This window comes from Mustela putorius, unplaced genomic scaffold (genome assembly GCF_011764305.1).
Source record: "Mustela putorius furo isolate JIRA1106 unplaced genomic scaffold, ASM1176430v1.1 tig00003869_pilon_pilon_pilon, whole genome shotgun sequence".
Taxonomy (NCBI): Eukaryota; Metazoa; Chordata; class Mammalia; order Carnivora; family Mustelidae; genus Mustela; species Mustela putorius.
Genome location: NW_025422021.1, coordinates 15,188,573 through 15,202,277, shown reverse-complemented (window position 1 = coordinate 15,202,277; position 13,705 = coordinate 15,188,573). Strand labels below are relative to the sequence as shown.

At 34.8% G+C, this 13,705-nt stretch overlaps 1 protein-coding gene and 1 pseudogene across 6 annotated transcripts in view; both read right to left on the bottom strand.

Moving 5' to 3' along the window:
• The window catches only part of LOC101685844 (sodium channel protein type 1 subunit alpha), a 142,322-nt gene that overhangs the window by 52,758 nt on the left and 75,859 nt on the right, over nt 1–13,705 (bottom strand). For 4 of the 6 annotated variants that reach the window (XM_004743995.3, XM_004744001.3, XM_045066691.1 and 1 more), the window contains exons 6-15: nt 13,230–13,321; nt 12,042–12,311; nt 8,851–8,914; nt 8,203–8,344; nt 7,353–7,559; nt 5,588–5,872; nt 4,211–4,591; nt 2,821–2,953; nt 1,549–1,787; nt 41–214 (exon numbers count right to left, since the gene is read on the bottom strand). In XM_004743995.3, coding sequence (XP_004744052.1) covers nt 41–214; nt 1,549–1,787; nt 2,821–2,953; nt 4,211–4,591; nt 5,588–5,872; nt 7,353–7,559; nt 8,203–8,344; nt 8,851–8,914; nt 12,042–12,311; nt 13,230–13,321 — 1,987 coding nt within the window. The remainder of the gene's footprint in view (nt 1–40; nt 215–1,548; nt 1,788–2,820; nt 2,954–4,210; nt 4,592–5,587; nt 5,873–7,352; nt 7,560–8,202; nt 8,345–8,850; nt 8,915–12,041; nt 12,312–13,229; nt 13,322–13,705) is intronic. The other 2 variants (XM_004743998.3, XM_004743997.3) reach the window with 2 other exon arrangements.
• Nucleotides 1,371–1,499, bottom strand: LOC123388029 (annotated as a pseudogene).

Here is a 13,705-nt window from a genome sequence, read left to right as displayed (position 1 = left end):
TGTTTCTGTTGCTGGGGTTTTTGTTTGTTTGTTTTTTTACCAGTCGGAATGAACGGAGAACGGATAATCCTTCCACATTGGCAAGGCCAAGTTCTACCAGGCTAAGCGTCACAATAAACCCATCAAAGATATTCCAGCCTTCTTGGAAATAATAGTAAGGATCCATGGCAATAATTTTCAGAAACATTTCTGCTGTAAAGATCCCAGTGAAAACCTAAGATCAAAACAAAATTACTTTAATTCCATCATAGAACAAAATGTTTATGCTAATTTCCCCACAATGATCTGTTACTAGATGCATTTCTGTAGTAATTTATAGTTTATAAAAGGGCTCCCCTTTACTTTATTTCATTTTATTGCCACAGAAGTTTATAGAGTCACTAGTGCAGGTAATACAAACATTACTTTACCAGTGACTCGCCTGGCATCATACAACTAGAAAATGGCAAAACTAGGATTTGAGCCCCAATCTATTTTTAACTTCCATCACATCAAACTGCCTGTCCCTCCAGACTTTATGCAGCACAGGTACTCACAACATCTTGCCTCTGAACATTTTATCTATAAGCAAATTCCCATCTTCCTCAAATCTGATCATTATTATACACATATATCTATTACTATAATATGTGTGTTACTATTATCAATTTGTTAAGCATGTGAAAAAAGTCAGTTTACTTCCATGGTATAAATATCAAAGCTTTAAAACTGTAAATACTACAATGCAGGATGCTTTACATGTCTTGCCTTTTACCATCAAAAACCTTAAACCTCAAAACAAATACTATGAAAAATCCATACATTCCTTTAAAGTCCTCTTTCTTTCAGCAAATAAAAGCTAGTATTCCTAAATTGAGTCAACTGACAAACACTTTAATAATTCATGTTTTTTAAGCACAGAAGAGGAGGATTTAGGTGACAGTCTTTACCAAAAATGGCCTCACTAATCAAATAAAACACAAAATGGACTGCAGGTTTTCAATATTTGATGGTTTTGATATAGAAGAGATGGATAAAACAACACATATCCTACTTAGATCTTGGAAGTGGAAAAGCTGAACACGTTTTTGAGTTGTTATATTTTTGCTTATAATGATGATGATTAAGCAAAATAAAAAGATCTTACCCCCTCCCCTTTTTAAGCCTTCATCAGCTAGGGAATAGCTGCGCTAATATCATTTCAAAAAGCGTGTCCTTAAATTGCTTCTGCATCTTGAAAAAATTATAAATATCAATATTGACTTTTCCAGTAGTATTCTAGGCCTATGCTTATTGCTGTCTTTCTCAGTTTATGCTTTGACATAAAGGGCCATTATGGTGGGCAAAAAAGTAGGGTGTGGCCAGCTAGATATAATTCTTGTCTTTTGGGAACCCGGTGGTAGAAAGAGTGCTTTAAGCTATTATTAAATGGAAACAGTTTCTGAAACAGAACATTCAATTAGCAATAATCGCGCCTCGGATAAACCTCATTGGCTATGATACTGCCACTGCGCAAAGCTCAAACAGAAAATTCAAAGATTGAACACATTTACCTTCCAATATGCTTACCAAGTTTCCTACTGTAAGCACATTATTGAAATGTTCTGTCATTGGATAGTGCTCCATGGCCATGAAAAGAGTATTTAAGACAATGCAGATGGTGATGGCCAGGTCAACAAACGGGTCCATCACAACCAGGTTGACAATATGTTTCACTTTTAACCAATATGGTGAACAGTCCCAGATTAAGAATATGTTGGAAAATTTATACCAACAGGGTGGGCATTTCTGTCTGGATTCTTCAAGTTCTAAATTAAAAAAAAAAAAAAAAAAGAACCACCAAAAGATATATTTTCATACACACATGTATTTATCTCAGATGCACTAGACTTGTTTTTCAGTAGTCAACACATTTTTATTTGCTAAAGAATCAATCTCTTTTGTACTTAAAAAAAAAAAAAGCTATAGAATTTATTCTTTAGACACCTGAAGGTATTTTGTTAACATACACATAGAGATAGCACAGAATAGTATTTTTCTCATATGCATTGACAATATGGCTCAGCACTTGGCCTGAAGTGAATGGTCTTTTAGATGAAGTTTCAATAGGAACACGGGATGCAGAAATGTAGATACTGTGTGCAATCTTATGCTAATATCTGTCTAAACTGTCAACCTAAAGCAACAAGAGATAAGATAGGAATGAATATGAGTCAAGAATCATCTTTAAATTTGTTTTCTTGGGGCACCTGGGTGGCTCAGTCCATTAAGGATCTGCCTTCAGCTAAGGTCATGATCCCAGGGTCCTGGGATCGAGCCCCACATCAGACTCCCTGCTCAGCGGGAAGCCTGCTTCTCCCTCTCCCACTCCCCATGCTTAAGTTCCCTCTCTTGCTATCTCTCATGCTCTCTCTCTGTCAAACAAATAAATAAAATCTTTAAAAATTTTTTGTTTTCTTCTGTGAAATGACCCACTTCTTCCCTCCAATCTTGAGAGTATTTAGAATGATGTTGAAGTTCTAAGCTAAAAGGAACAGAAGAGAGGGTCACTATGACTAATGAGATTAGCAAACCTAACAGAAATCCTTTATTCTGCATTTCCAAGGAATTGTCACACACAGGAAAACAATCTTTAGATTTCCAATATCATTGTGCTTAAGTAATCTTTTTAAAAAAGCTCCTAGACTATATGAGTATACTATAACAAATACTAACTCTTAAATAAGATTATATTCTGTTTAGAATGTCTTGTTTTCAATTTACAAATAGAGATATTTGTTTCAAGTGAGACAATATAAGCTTGATGAAAATAATTGAATGGAAATGGAATGTGTAACAAACCTTCTACTGTATTTGTTAAAATGCTGGCTATACTCATTGCTCGTTGCCTTTGGGAAGGATCTTCTAGAAAATCCATGGAAACATGGAAAGAACTTGACCTTCTCTTCCTCATCTCAGTCTCAGTGGTTGTTCCCTATAAAGAAAATGCTAATGTATTAAATGATTATCTTGAGCAATACGCTAAGAAAAGAACCAAGTGTGACACAGTGAATCTCATGAAACACATGCATCGTGCACTTTCATATTTAGTTGGTGATGGCAGATATTGCTGACTTATTGTATCATTAACCTGGAATATCCAAACTGTCAACCATTTAGTCATACAGCAAAAACTGAGTTTTTTTAGCCTTCTAATTACATAATTTTATGAGACGTGATGTCATTTTGGTACAGTTAATAAGTCTCTTGAGAGACATATTGAACAGTTCGCCTCATTTCTGAACTGATCATATACAACAAACAACCTGAAAAGTCATACACGTGGTCAGGCATTTTATTTTGAGAAGGTAGGCATTTATTTTTCAAGAAATACAAATGATTACAACACAGGTAGCCACCATCTCATTTTCTGTACACAAGACATAGATGGTCATTGACAACACAAACTGTATGTGAGAAACACACACATGCTGCATGGACAACAGTTTCATCCAGGGTACCAAAGCAATAAGTCATCTAATTCTGACTTCGTCATGCCTCATCATGCTGATATATTTCCAAGTGAGTTACCCATCTAATAAGAGGCAGCCTGTGTTCAGAAATTCCTCATCCTCGTATACATCCACAAACACGTAACACATGTTTGTACAGACAATTTTTTATCTGTCTGTGTTAACAATTAATTTATGTCTCCTCACTTAGGTTCATTTTAAGAAGACTTATATCAGCATTTTTTTTTTCAGAAAGACATGTGTGAATACTGGAAATTTTAAGATAACAATGAAGCTATCTATGTAGGCACAGTGTTCTTGAAAATCTTCTAAAATAAGGCAGAGCTACAGTGAAGAATCTGTTGGAAAGATTTATTATACACCCTTTATACTTGAACAGAGGAATCATTCATTTACTTTAATATCAAAGCTTTAGAGGATGTCTTGCTATCTAAGCTCAGCATGGGTATATAGCAAATCCTCCAAGTGGAGGCAGCAATTTATTATTGTGTCTAATTTATTCTTAGCACGTTTCGTAAGTAAATGCATTCGGTGTTATGCAAGGGAGTGTTGAGGCCTTAAGCTTTAGTTGGTTAGTCTATTAAAGGTATTACAAGATGCAGGTGCATTCACAGCTTGACCAACCAGGAATCATTCTCAAAGGGTTCCATTCTGTAGAAACACTGGCTGGTGCAGCAATAATGGGCCAGCCATGCCTGAACTATTTAAAACTTCCTTACATTGTCATCAGTAGCTGGCTTATCTATTATCACCTCTGGCAGAAGCTGTCCAACAGGCGATGTAGGAACTGAAGGTCCACCAACCAAGGACACCACACCATTGCAATCCACAGTGCTGTGCATCTTCCCATTTGCTGGAAACACTGCCAGCATCCGGGAAGACCTACTGGTCTGACTCAGGTTACTGTTGCGCCGTTCTCCATGTCGTCGGGGCACAAACAAGGAGTCTCTCCGGCTCTCGTTATCCTCAAAGGTGCTGTGCTCATCATCAGCAAAGTCATTCTCCGATCCCACATCTTTTGCTCGCCCTCTAAAGCTGAAAAGGCTTGTTCTGCTATTTCGCCTTGGAGAAAATAGGGAGCCACGGATGCTCAACAAAGACTAAAAGTTTGAAACCAAAAAAAGTATAATCATATTAATATAGCCATTTGAAATATGCTTTTAATTTTGCAAGATTAAGTTGAAGGTGATTTCAGTATTCATAAGAGAATGTGATCCATTCCTTTTGATTAACATTCTCATTTTATGTGCTCAAATTAAATCGGTTTTATAAGAGAAGACTTCTAGTCCTTGAGATTATGAATGGGAAGATAGATCACAACTTAAAGTTACTTAAAAAAAAATAAAAACCCCAAAACCTGAAATCACCATTTTTCGCATTCAAAAGGAAATATCCTTAGCACATACTATGAACACCATCAACATTCAATAAACATTGGCAGCATGACCTTCACAAGGACACATTTGTTCTTCCCGCTCTTTTCTTTCAAGGAATCTCAACACGTTTCACAAATTGTTTTAGGCCATCTTCCTAAAATCAGTTTACTTTCATTATTATCATTATTTCATCTGTAAGGCACGGACTTCTGAAATTCAGAGTAATGCGTTTTTTGGTAATGTATATCACACCTGATATTTTCAGAAGCACACATGCTGGTTTATAAAGAAGTTAGGTGAAAAAACAAAACAAAACAAAGCAAAACAAAAAAACACCACATAAAATAACCAAAAGAAGTTATCGATCAGCCAGTCCCTTACGCACATTTTTTGTTTGGTTTGTTATTATTTTCATTAAGGAGGCTGAGGAGCAGAAAGTATAAATGTCATTAGTTTCAAAAGGTATCAGCAGATAGTGTCAAGATGAGAATCCAGGTCTTCTGAATTCCAACCCAGTGTGACCCCAACTATAGAAAGCCACAGGCTTACATATATGTCGAGTCAAATTTTCTCATAGCTATGTGAAGAAAGTTAGGTTTAAATATAATAGACATAGCAGTCAATTCAGTTGATGACAATTCATAAATCTGATTTAATTCTCCCCCTCTCTTCAGTGTTCTGATTTCCATCCATGCATCCTTTAACTCCGAGGTACCATACCTGGTGTGGGGAGGAGTACCTCTTTTCATACGTCAATCGGTTCCCTTCTATGGAGAAGCGAAACCCTTTTCTCCTGATGCTGTCTTCAGATTCAGACTTATGGAACTCATCCTCATCCTTCTCTTCCCCACCAGACTGCTCTTTCTGTTTCCTTTTCTTTCTCCGATTTCTTCTTTCCTTAGCACTCTTGGAGCTCAACTTGGAGGCTTCAGATGAGCTGTCAGAGAGCCCCCCAGTGGCACTAGGTTCTCTGGAATGCTCTGAGGCAGTGACAGCTGCTGCCTGCTACATTAAGGAGAAATGGTTTTAGTGCGGCATTGGAGACTTTATCTTTTTAAGCTCAAGTATTTTTAGCACATTAAAAAAAAAAAAAACACATTTAGCTGACTCAAGCTGATGGTCCATAGAAGAAACTCTGCAAGTACAAATGGGATTTTCCCCTCTTTCTGTTTAATGAAGACTTTCAGGGTTAATGTGGTTTTATCTGTGCTAACGTTTATTGTGTTTATATTACACTGCAAAGACCACATATTCAAAAGGATCAATAAAGCATCAACAAGAACATAAACTTATATTATTTGGGGGGATTTGATTTACTCTAAAAATTGGTATTTAATTAACACTATCTTCTTTTCTCTGAAAAAGAAACTGTAGCATGGAAGAAAAGCTAAATGACTTAATTGCGGTCATATCTCAAGGTAGGAGAAACATGATAAAAAGGTGAGGTCCTCTTCCTAGTTATTGAAACCAGGCTGCCAAAATGTTATCAATCAAATTTATGGAAGATGATCAAATCCCTTCCTTGCCCCTCCATAATCCAGAAGACTGGAGAAAGGGCAGTCAACAGTTTCTACTAAGCAAAACAAGACATTCCTTTCTCCAAATACCATCTCCAGCTTCTTTAGCTCAGCACTGGTTCTTGCTGGACACATGAGAACAATGTTTTTGATCGTAGCTTGTAAGGGTACTCAGTTGGCACTTTTGGATCATTAATATTGTTCTCAAAGTACCCTCAATATAGGGACTCTTGCCAATAAAGTAATACTCCCCAAACAACTTTATTCTAAAGTAGACTCTTGTGTTTGTATACTGAGCGGAAAGCATGAGGAAAGATGAAAGTGATAAGACAGGCATTTTATTGTACGATGAGTACCAACACCTCTCTATAAGAACAAACAATCCATAGGTCACCTGTTCTCCATAAAATTGGTGACTTTCATATGCCTGTTGGATACTGCTTTGTTACAGAACATTATAATACTTCATCACTTCCTTATTTATTATATATGAAAGGCAAGTAAACAATCATATTGAAGGCCAATATATTTTGGTTAAAGAACAGGATAGACTATCTTTTAAAAGCCAGATGAACATCTTTTTATATGACAACCAATACTTTTTTCTGAGAAAAGATGGCTTCTTACAATTTTCTCTTAATGCCAGTATGCCCATTCTGTAAGTTTTTCACTTGAGAAGATTTAAAATCCGATTCCCCCTTTAGTTATAAAAACCTTAAAACATTAAAAAGGCATGAGAGAGTTCCACTGTGGTCAATATTGCAGACATGTTAGAAAAATTAAACTAAATGATCTATAGATGATCAATATATAGAAATAATTACTAATCTTTCATACTACCAGCTTCTCTTAAGTAGAGTCAAACAATTATCCGTCTCTCACTTTCGCTCAGGTATTTTTATAACAACTGAAACAATAAAAAAAGATTTGTACCATGAGACAGGACATATTTGATTTGGTGAATTTACCTGAGCTGCCTCTTGTTGCTTTTTAAGCTGTTCGAGCATCTGCTGAAATTCAGCCTCTTTCTGTTCTGCCTCTTCCAAGGTGGCCTGATTCTGTTCCTCATAGGCCATGGCCACCACAGCCAAGATCAAATTTATCAGATAGAATGAGCCCAAGAAAATGACCAGCACAAAAAAAATCATGTATGTTTTTCCAGCAGCACGTAATGTCTGAAAATGAGATCATTAAAATTATTTTTTGAATATCACTTCATGAACTAGTGGCTTCAACTTTCAACTTACTTGTGTGTCATGTAGGACTCCAACATAAATAATAATTATGATGGTCACACCCCCTTCTACCTCTTTGTTTCTTTATCCTCTTCCTCTTCCTTTTCTCTTAACTCATGCATTCACATTTTGACCTCTAGGAGGGAATTCTTGGACTCACCAAGAATAAAATAGAATCAAATAAAATACAATGAAGATTTCATCAAAGATCTGAGCCTGTGGTAAAAGTTACGGAAGACATCAAAGTTATCTTTCTATGTCTGCTTATTGATTTTCATCTCCTGCTACCTGAGGGTACAGATGGGGCAGAGGAGCAGAGGGGAAGATGTACTTGTAATTGAAAAGAACTGTGTTTGAAGAGGGTGGAAAATAGGTTTTGGGCCAAAAGGAAATGAGAGAGAATTGCTAGCCCTGTCATCACCATGATTACTGTGTGTTATAATCAATAGGATAAAGGAATTCAAATCTCCTAATTTCAATTTCCATTCCTTTTACTATATAATACTGTGATCTGGATTTCATAACGAAGATGATTTTCTTATATGCTTCTGCATAAATGTGGTGTATCTCCTCAGATTCTCACCAGTTGGTACAGATTTTCCCAGAAGTCCTGAGTCATCAGTCGAAACAGAGACAAAAAAGCCCAACTGAAAGTGTCGAAGCTTGTATAGCCATAATTAGGATTTCTACCAGCTTTCACACACACATATCCTTCTGGACATTGACTATAGAAGGGACAAAAGATAGTATTACAAGAAGTTCTGCTAACTTTTTATTTTCATAGCATGCTATACTTATAACACTGTCTACCCAGGAAAATTGGCTACTTTAAGGGATAGAAGTTATCTCAAGGGATAGAAGCATGATAAATAAGTAACATATTTCCCAGCTTTTGACATAACATAGTTTTACTTATCTCTTGATGTCATCATTAAAAAAATGCGTAGTACTTTTAGTAATATTTTACAAAACTATTTTCTGTTGATAATTAGCATTTTAGCACACTCTAGTTCATTTTCCCTATTATGAAGCCTCTAGAGTTGCCTTCTAGCTCACATACACTACTCTAAGGGACACAGCATTAAAGTAAAAGTATTATTCCTTGTTTTATGAAGCATAAAAGTTTGCCTAATCTTTGAATAATCCCTTACTTTAGAATTAATATTAATTATAACAAATAAGTATTAATAAAGTATACACATACACAAGCACATACAAATTATTGGCTTACCCTGCATCAGAGCTATTTCCACATAGTAGTGCATCCAAAACACCCTCCAGAAAATAATGATATCCTGGTCAGAAAAAAGAAAGTCAAATGATGAACAATTTGCATTACATTGCAAAATGAAAGCAAGATCAGGCCCAACTTTTAGGATTCATAGAATAATTTAAAATACATTATATAATTTATTCAAATACACAGGTATTTGCCACTTCTTCCTCTAAATACTAGATATTGTACTATAAGGATTGGACACTTAATAATAGAAAGCATTTGTTCTTTGTGAATGTAAAATTAGTTATAATCACAGGTGCTAGCAGAAAAATTTAAGAGGTATCAGTGTTTTCCCACCACCCTTGTGAAAAAGAAAAAATTCATTCTGTAAAAATAGATAAGCATGACAGATTCCTTTGTTTTTCAAAAAGACCACACATTTGAAAATAAAGGGATTGTATCTTTTCTTTCTTCTGTATATTTAAACACTATAAATATTTAACAGTTAATTTTAATTTACATTGTATCAATTTCCAGGATATAGCAGAGACAGCTTATAGCAAAAGGAGCATAAATCTGCTAAAAAAAATGTAATGGAAAGTGTTAAATAGTAAAGCTAAAATAATTACTAGGGGTGACTATTACCTCAAAGCTTTCTTCCTCTGACAAATTCCTTAGATTGTTTTAATATCAAGTTGAAGTATCACTTCTTTCGTGAACTGTTCTTTGATATTCTCCACTTCCTACCCACTAAAGAATAGCAAAATTAAGAACTCTCACTGTGTTACCAGTAAATATGTAGCTACTTCCATTACTATTATACTCATTGCCCTATATTGTAGTTATTTCTTTACAAATACTATTACTCCTTGAAAGAAAGTCTGATCATTAGTTATTTCCATATTACTATTGCTAGGGTCCAGCAGCCTTTCAATAAAGTTGATTAAATAAATAAGTGAAATGATGACAAAAAGAGAAATGTATCAAATTAAATCATCACTTTAAAAATCTGAATAAAGCTGACAATGTTTCTTTAGTTTCAGGTGTACAACATAGTGATTCCACAAGTTTCTATGTTACGCTGTGTTCACAACTGTAGCTACCTTCTGTCCTGACACATTGCTAGTACAGTATCATTGACTATTTTCCCAACGCTATGCCTTTTATTCCTGTGACTTATTCACTCTGTAACTGGAAGCCTGTGTCTCCACTCCCCTTCACCCATTCTGGCCAACCTTTCACTCCTACCCCTCTAGAACCAATACATTCTCTGTATTTATAAGTCTGAGTCTGTTTTTCATTTTCTTATCCATTTATTATCATATTTTTAAAGATTTCACCTATGAGTGAAAGCAGATGGTATTTGTCTTCCTCTGTCTGACTTATTTCACTGCTTAGTGAAATAAAACCCTCTAATTCCACTACTGAGTATTTACTCAAAGAAAATGAAAACACTAATTTGAAAAGATATATGCATCCCTATGTTTATTGCAGCATTATTTGCAATAGCCAAGATACGGAAGCAACCTAAATGTCCATCAATAGATGAATGGTTAAGGAAGATGTGGTGTACACGCAAACACACACACACACACACACACACACACACACACACACAATATTATAAGCTGTAAAAAAGGATGAGATCATGACATTTAAATAATAAAGTGTTTTGTTTTGTTTTAAGATTTTATTTTTCTATTTGTTAGGGTGAGGGAGAGAGACAGAAAGAGAGAGCACACAAACAGGGAGCAGCAGGCAGGAGAAGAGGAGAAGCAGGCTCCCTGCTGAGCAAGCAGCCCAATGCAGGATTCAATCCCAAGACTCTGGGATCATGATCTGAGCCAAAGGCAGATGCTTAACAGACTGAGCCACCCAAGCATCCCTATAATCCCTATAAGTTTCAAGAAGAAAAATTTTGGATTTTATAAAAAGAAATATTTTCTAGATGTTAAATTTTCAGAGAAATTTATTCTATGCATAGTTCTATAGTGGGAAATACTTCCATTGCTTATGTCTTTACTTCTTCTAACATAGACAACTAAATTTGGATAGTATTTCTTAAATTTCAATTAAAATGAAATGCAGTGAAAGAGATATGATGAGTTTTTGACATCAGGTATTTATAAATGAAGTTTTAGCCATTAATGTCAATGATCTAGAAGCTTAATCTGAAGAAAAGACAATTTTCAGTTATAAAGTTTATCTTTTTAACCAATTTGATTTTCTATTACTTTAAAGGACAAGCCATTTTATTTACATTTGCATTCAACATAAAATCATCTTTTCAACAGATGGAGCCTTGTTAGGCAAAAAGAAAAGTACAAGTTTATAGAGCTGAAAACGCCTCCGATATTTAGGATTTCTCTTACTTTGACTATAAAAGAGAAAAGGAATCTAGCACATTTTCACTAGAGAGAATAAACCCTAAGTGACATCTTCATAGTTAGTTCCTTGATTTCAGATGAAGAGAAAAAAAAAGATTTCAGAGAGTTGGTGACAGAAGGAGACATATATGAAGTGAATAAGGGACAAGTATTTTTCTTAACCTAGAGATCTGTAACTACTTACAAATTATTTGTTGGCATATCACTAATGTCATGAAACAATTAATCTGTATCTTCCAAGGTATTTTCTAGATCTCTGACTATAAAAAGACACCAGGTAGTTTTTTTTATTATGCTATCACGACTTCAAAAATTATCCAACTACAAGTAATTTTTCATGACTAATCTTACTTGTTTTACGAAGCAGTCACTAAGGTTTATTCCTTGTTGTTTTTTTTTCTAAGTATTACTCATCACCTTAAAATAATAAAGATATAAGCCCATCTAAAGACTAAGTTTTATATATTTAATACTTTTCTTTAAAAAAAGACATTCCCTTTCCCCATGAATTATATTCTGTGCCTGCTTTTGAAACATTGCCACTGGCAAATACGAAAAGTAAATAAAAGAGAAAATTTTACTTACTTTCTTTGCAGCTGAATTTTTCAGCCTCCCATATAATGATACCATAGAAAATGGCATTTAGGAGTCAAAATTAGGACAGTTATCAATAAAATAATTAAGTGTATATGCAAACCATTGGTGTGATGACTAAGATCACAATCTATTATGCAATCATTTTCAGAAAATTTTCTATGCCTTGGTGGGAGGCAAATCAACAATGAAAAAATAAATTTACATAACAAAAATTCTTACTTGTATCTTGAATATATGATTTCCAGTCAAACTCAAAGCGAGTTTCATTGACAAGTGTGCCATTGTAATTCATAGTTACATTCCTCTCTATACTGTGTTCCTCCAGGGAAGCATTGGTGGGAGGCCATTGCACACATTTATTCCGCAGGTTACCCATGAACAGCTGCAGCCCAATCAGGGCAAACACGCTCAGACAGAACACAGTCAGGATCATGACATCGGAGAGCTTCTTCACCGACTGGATCAGAGCCCCCACAATGGTCTTCAGGCCTTAAAGAAAGAAGGCTATGACTATGAAGATTTAGAAGGTCGGAAAGAAACAAAACTTCACTCGATTTTCTTGAAACATGTATTTCATGCATCAGTCTGAAAATAATTATAATGCTAGTGGAAAAGCAACAATTCATGGAAGGCTAAAGTGCTAAGGAAATAAGCTCTGGAAACGTAATGATCCAAACATTGAAATGTTGAGAGAAAATAATGGGAGATTCATGGTCTTCATGAAGCCTATATTAAGGAAAGGCTCTTGTATTTCTCATTTTTGCTAATGAAACTCACCCCATACATTCATTAGGGTCAGTTATCAGTTTTATAGCAAATTACCTGAACACATATTCTTAAATGCTTATTTATAAAGAGAAAAATTTTGTTACAATTTTGTTATAATTATAATTTGTTATAATAACCACATATGTGGTGTATGTGGTGAAAGTGTATGACTACACCTTCAGATAATAAATCCTTTATGCAGACTCATGTTACTCTTTATTATCTTATTTCCTTTATTTTAAAACAATATTAGGATTTATATTATACATACATCATCATCAATACCTACAATGAACAAGAAATTACAAATTGGTACATTCATTAGAGACCAAATCCTTGGTACAATTGACATAGAGAAAAAGAAAACAAAACATGACATGTTTAAGTACAAATCACGCACGGACTATATATTTCAGTATCTCATTAAAAACACTATTAAACTCTTAGGCTGATAAAAAGTAGAAAAACATAAAAAACTTAAGTCCAAAAAATAAGAATTATTTCCTGTAAAGCACTTGATTTTGATTATGATTTTGATTACTTTATTATGATTCTTGATTTTCTGTAATGTTGCCAAGCAAAGAAACTGTCTCTGAAAATACTTGATGGGTCAGTCCCAGTTTTTAACTTAGCTCTCACCTGGAATGACTGAAATTGTTTTCAGTGCTCGGAGAACTCTGAATGTTCTTAGCGCTGAGACATTGCCCAAGTCCACAAACTCTGTCACGTATCTGTAATAGGGAGTTCACACACACAACACAATAACAAGAAACAAAGAAAGAGTTGTAGGTACAAGGAGCCTTGTGCTTCACACCAATCACTCCTTACCTGTAATTACAGAAATAGTTTTCAAAGCTCTCAAGACTCTGAGAGTTTGAAGAGCTAAAAAATTGCCTAGGCTTACAAATTCTGTTACATACCTGTAGAATTAAATCAGAGTTATTCAAGGTTTAAGCAGGGTTTATATTATTTTCTTGGGCCTTTTATGAAGATCTTCTTGGTAACTCAGAATGATAATTTTGTTTTCTTAACTGATGTAATTTAAATCTGTTGGTAGATGTAAACTTCATAAAGTATATAATCCTGTTGCTCTTTTGGCAAGCAATATAACCAAC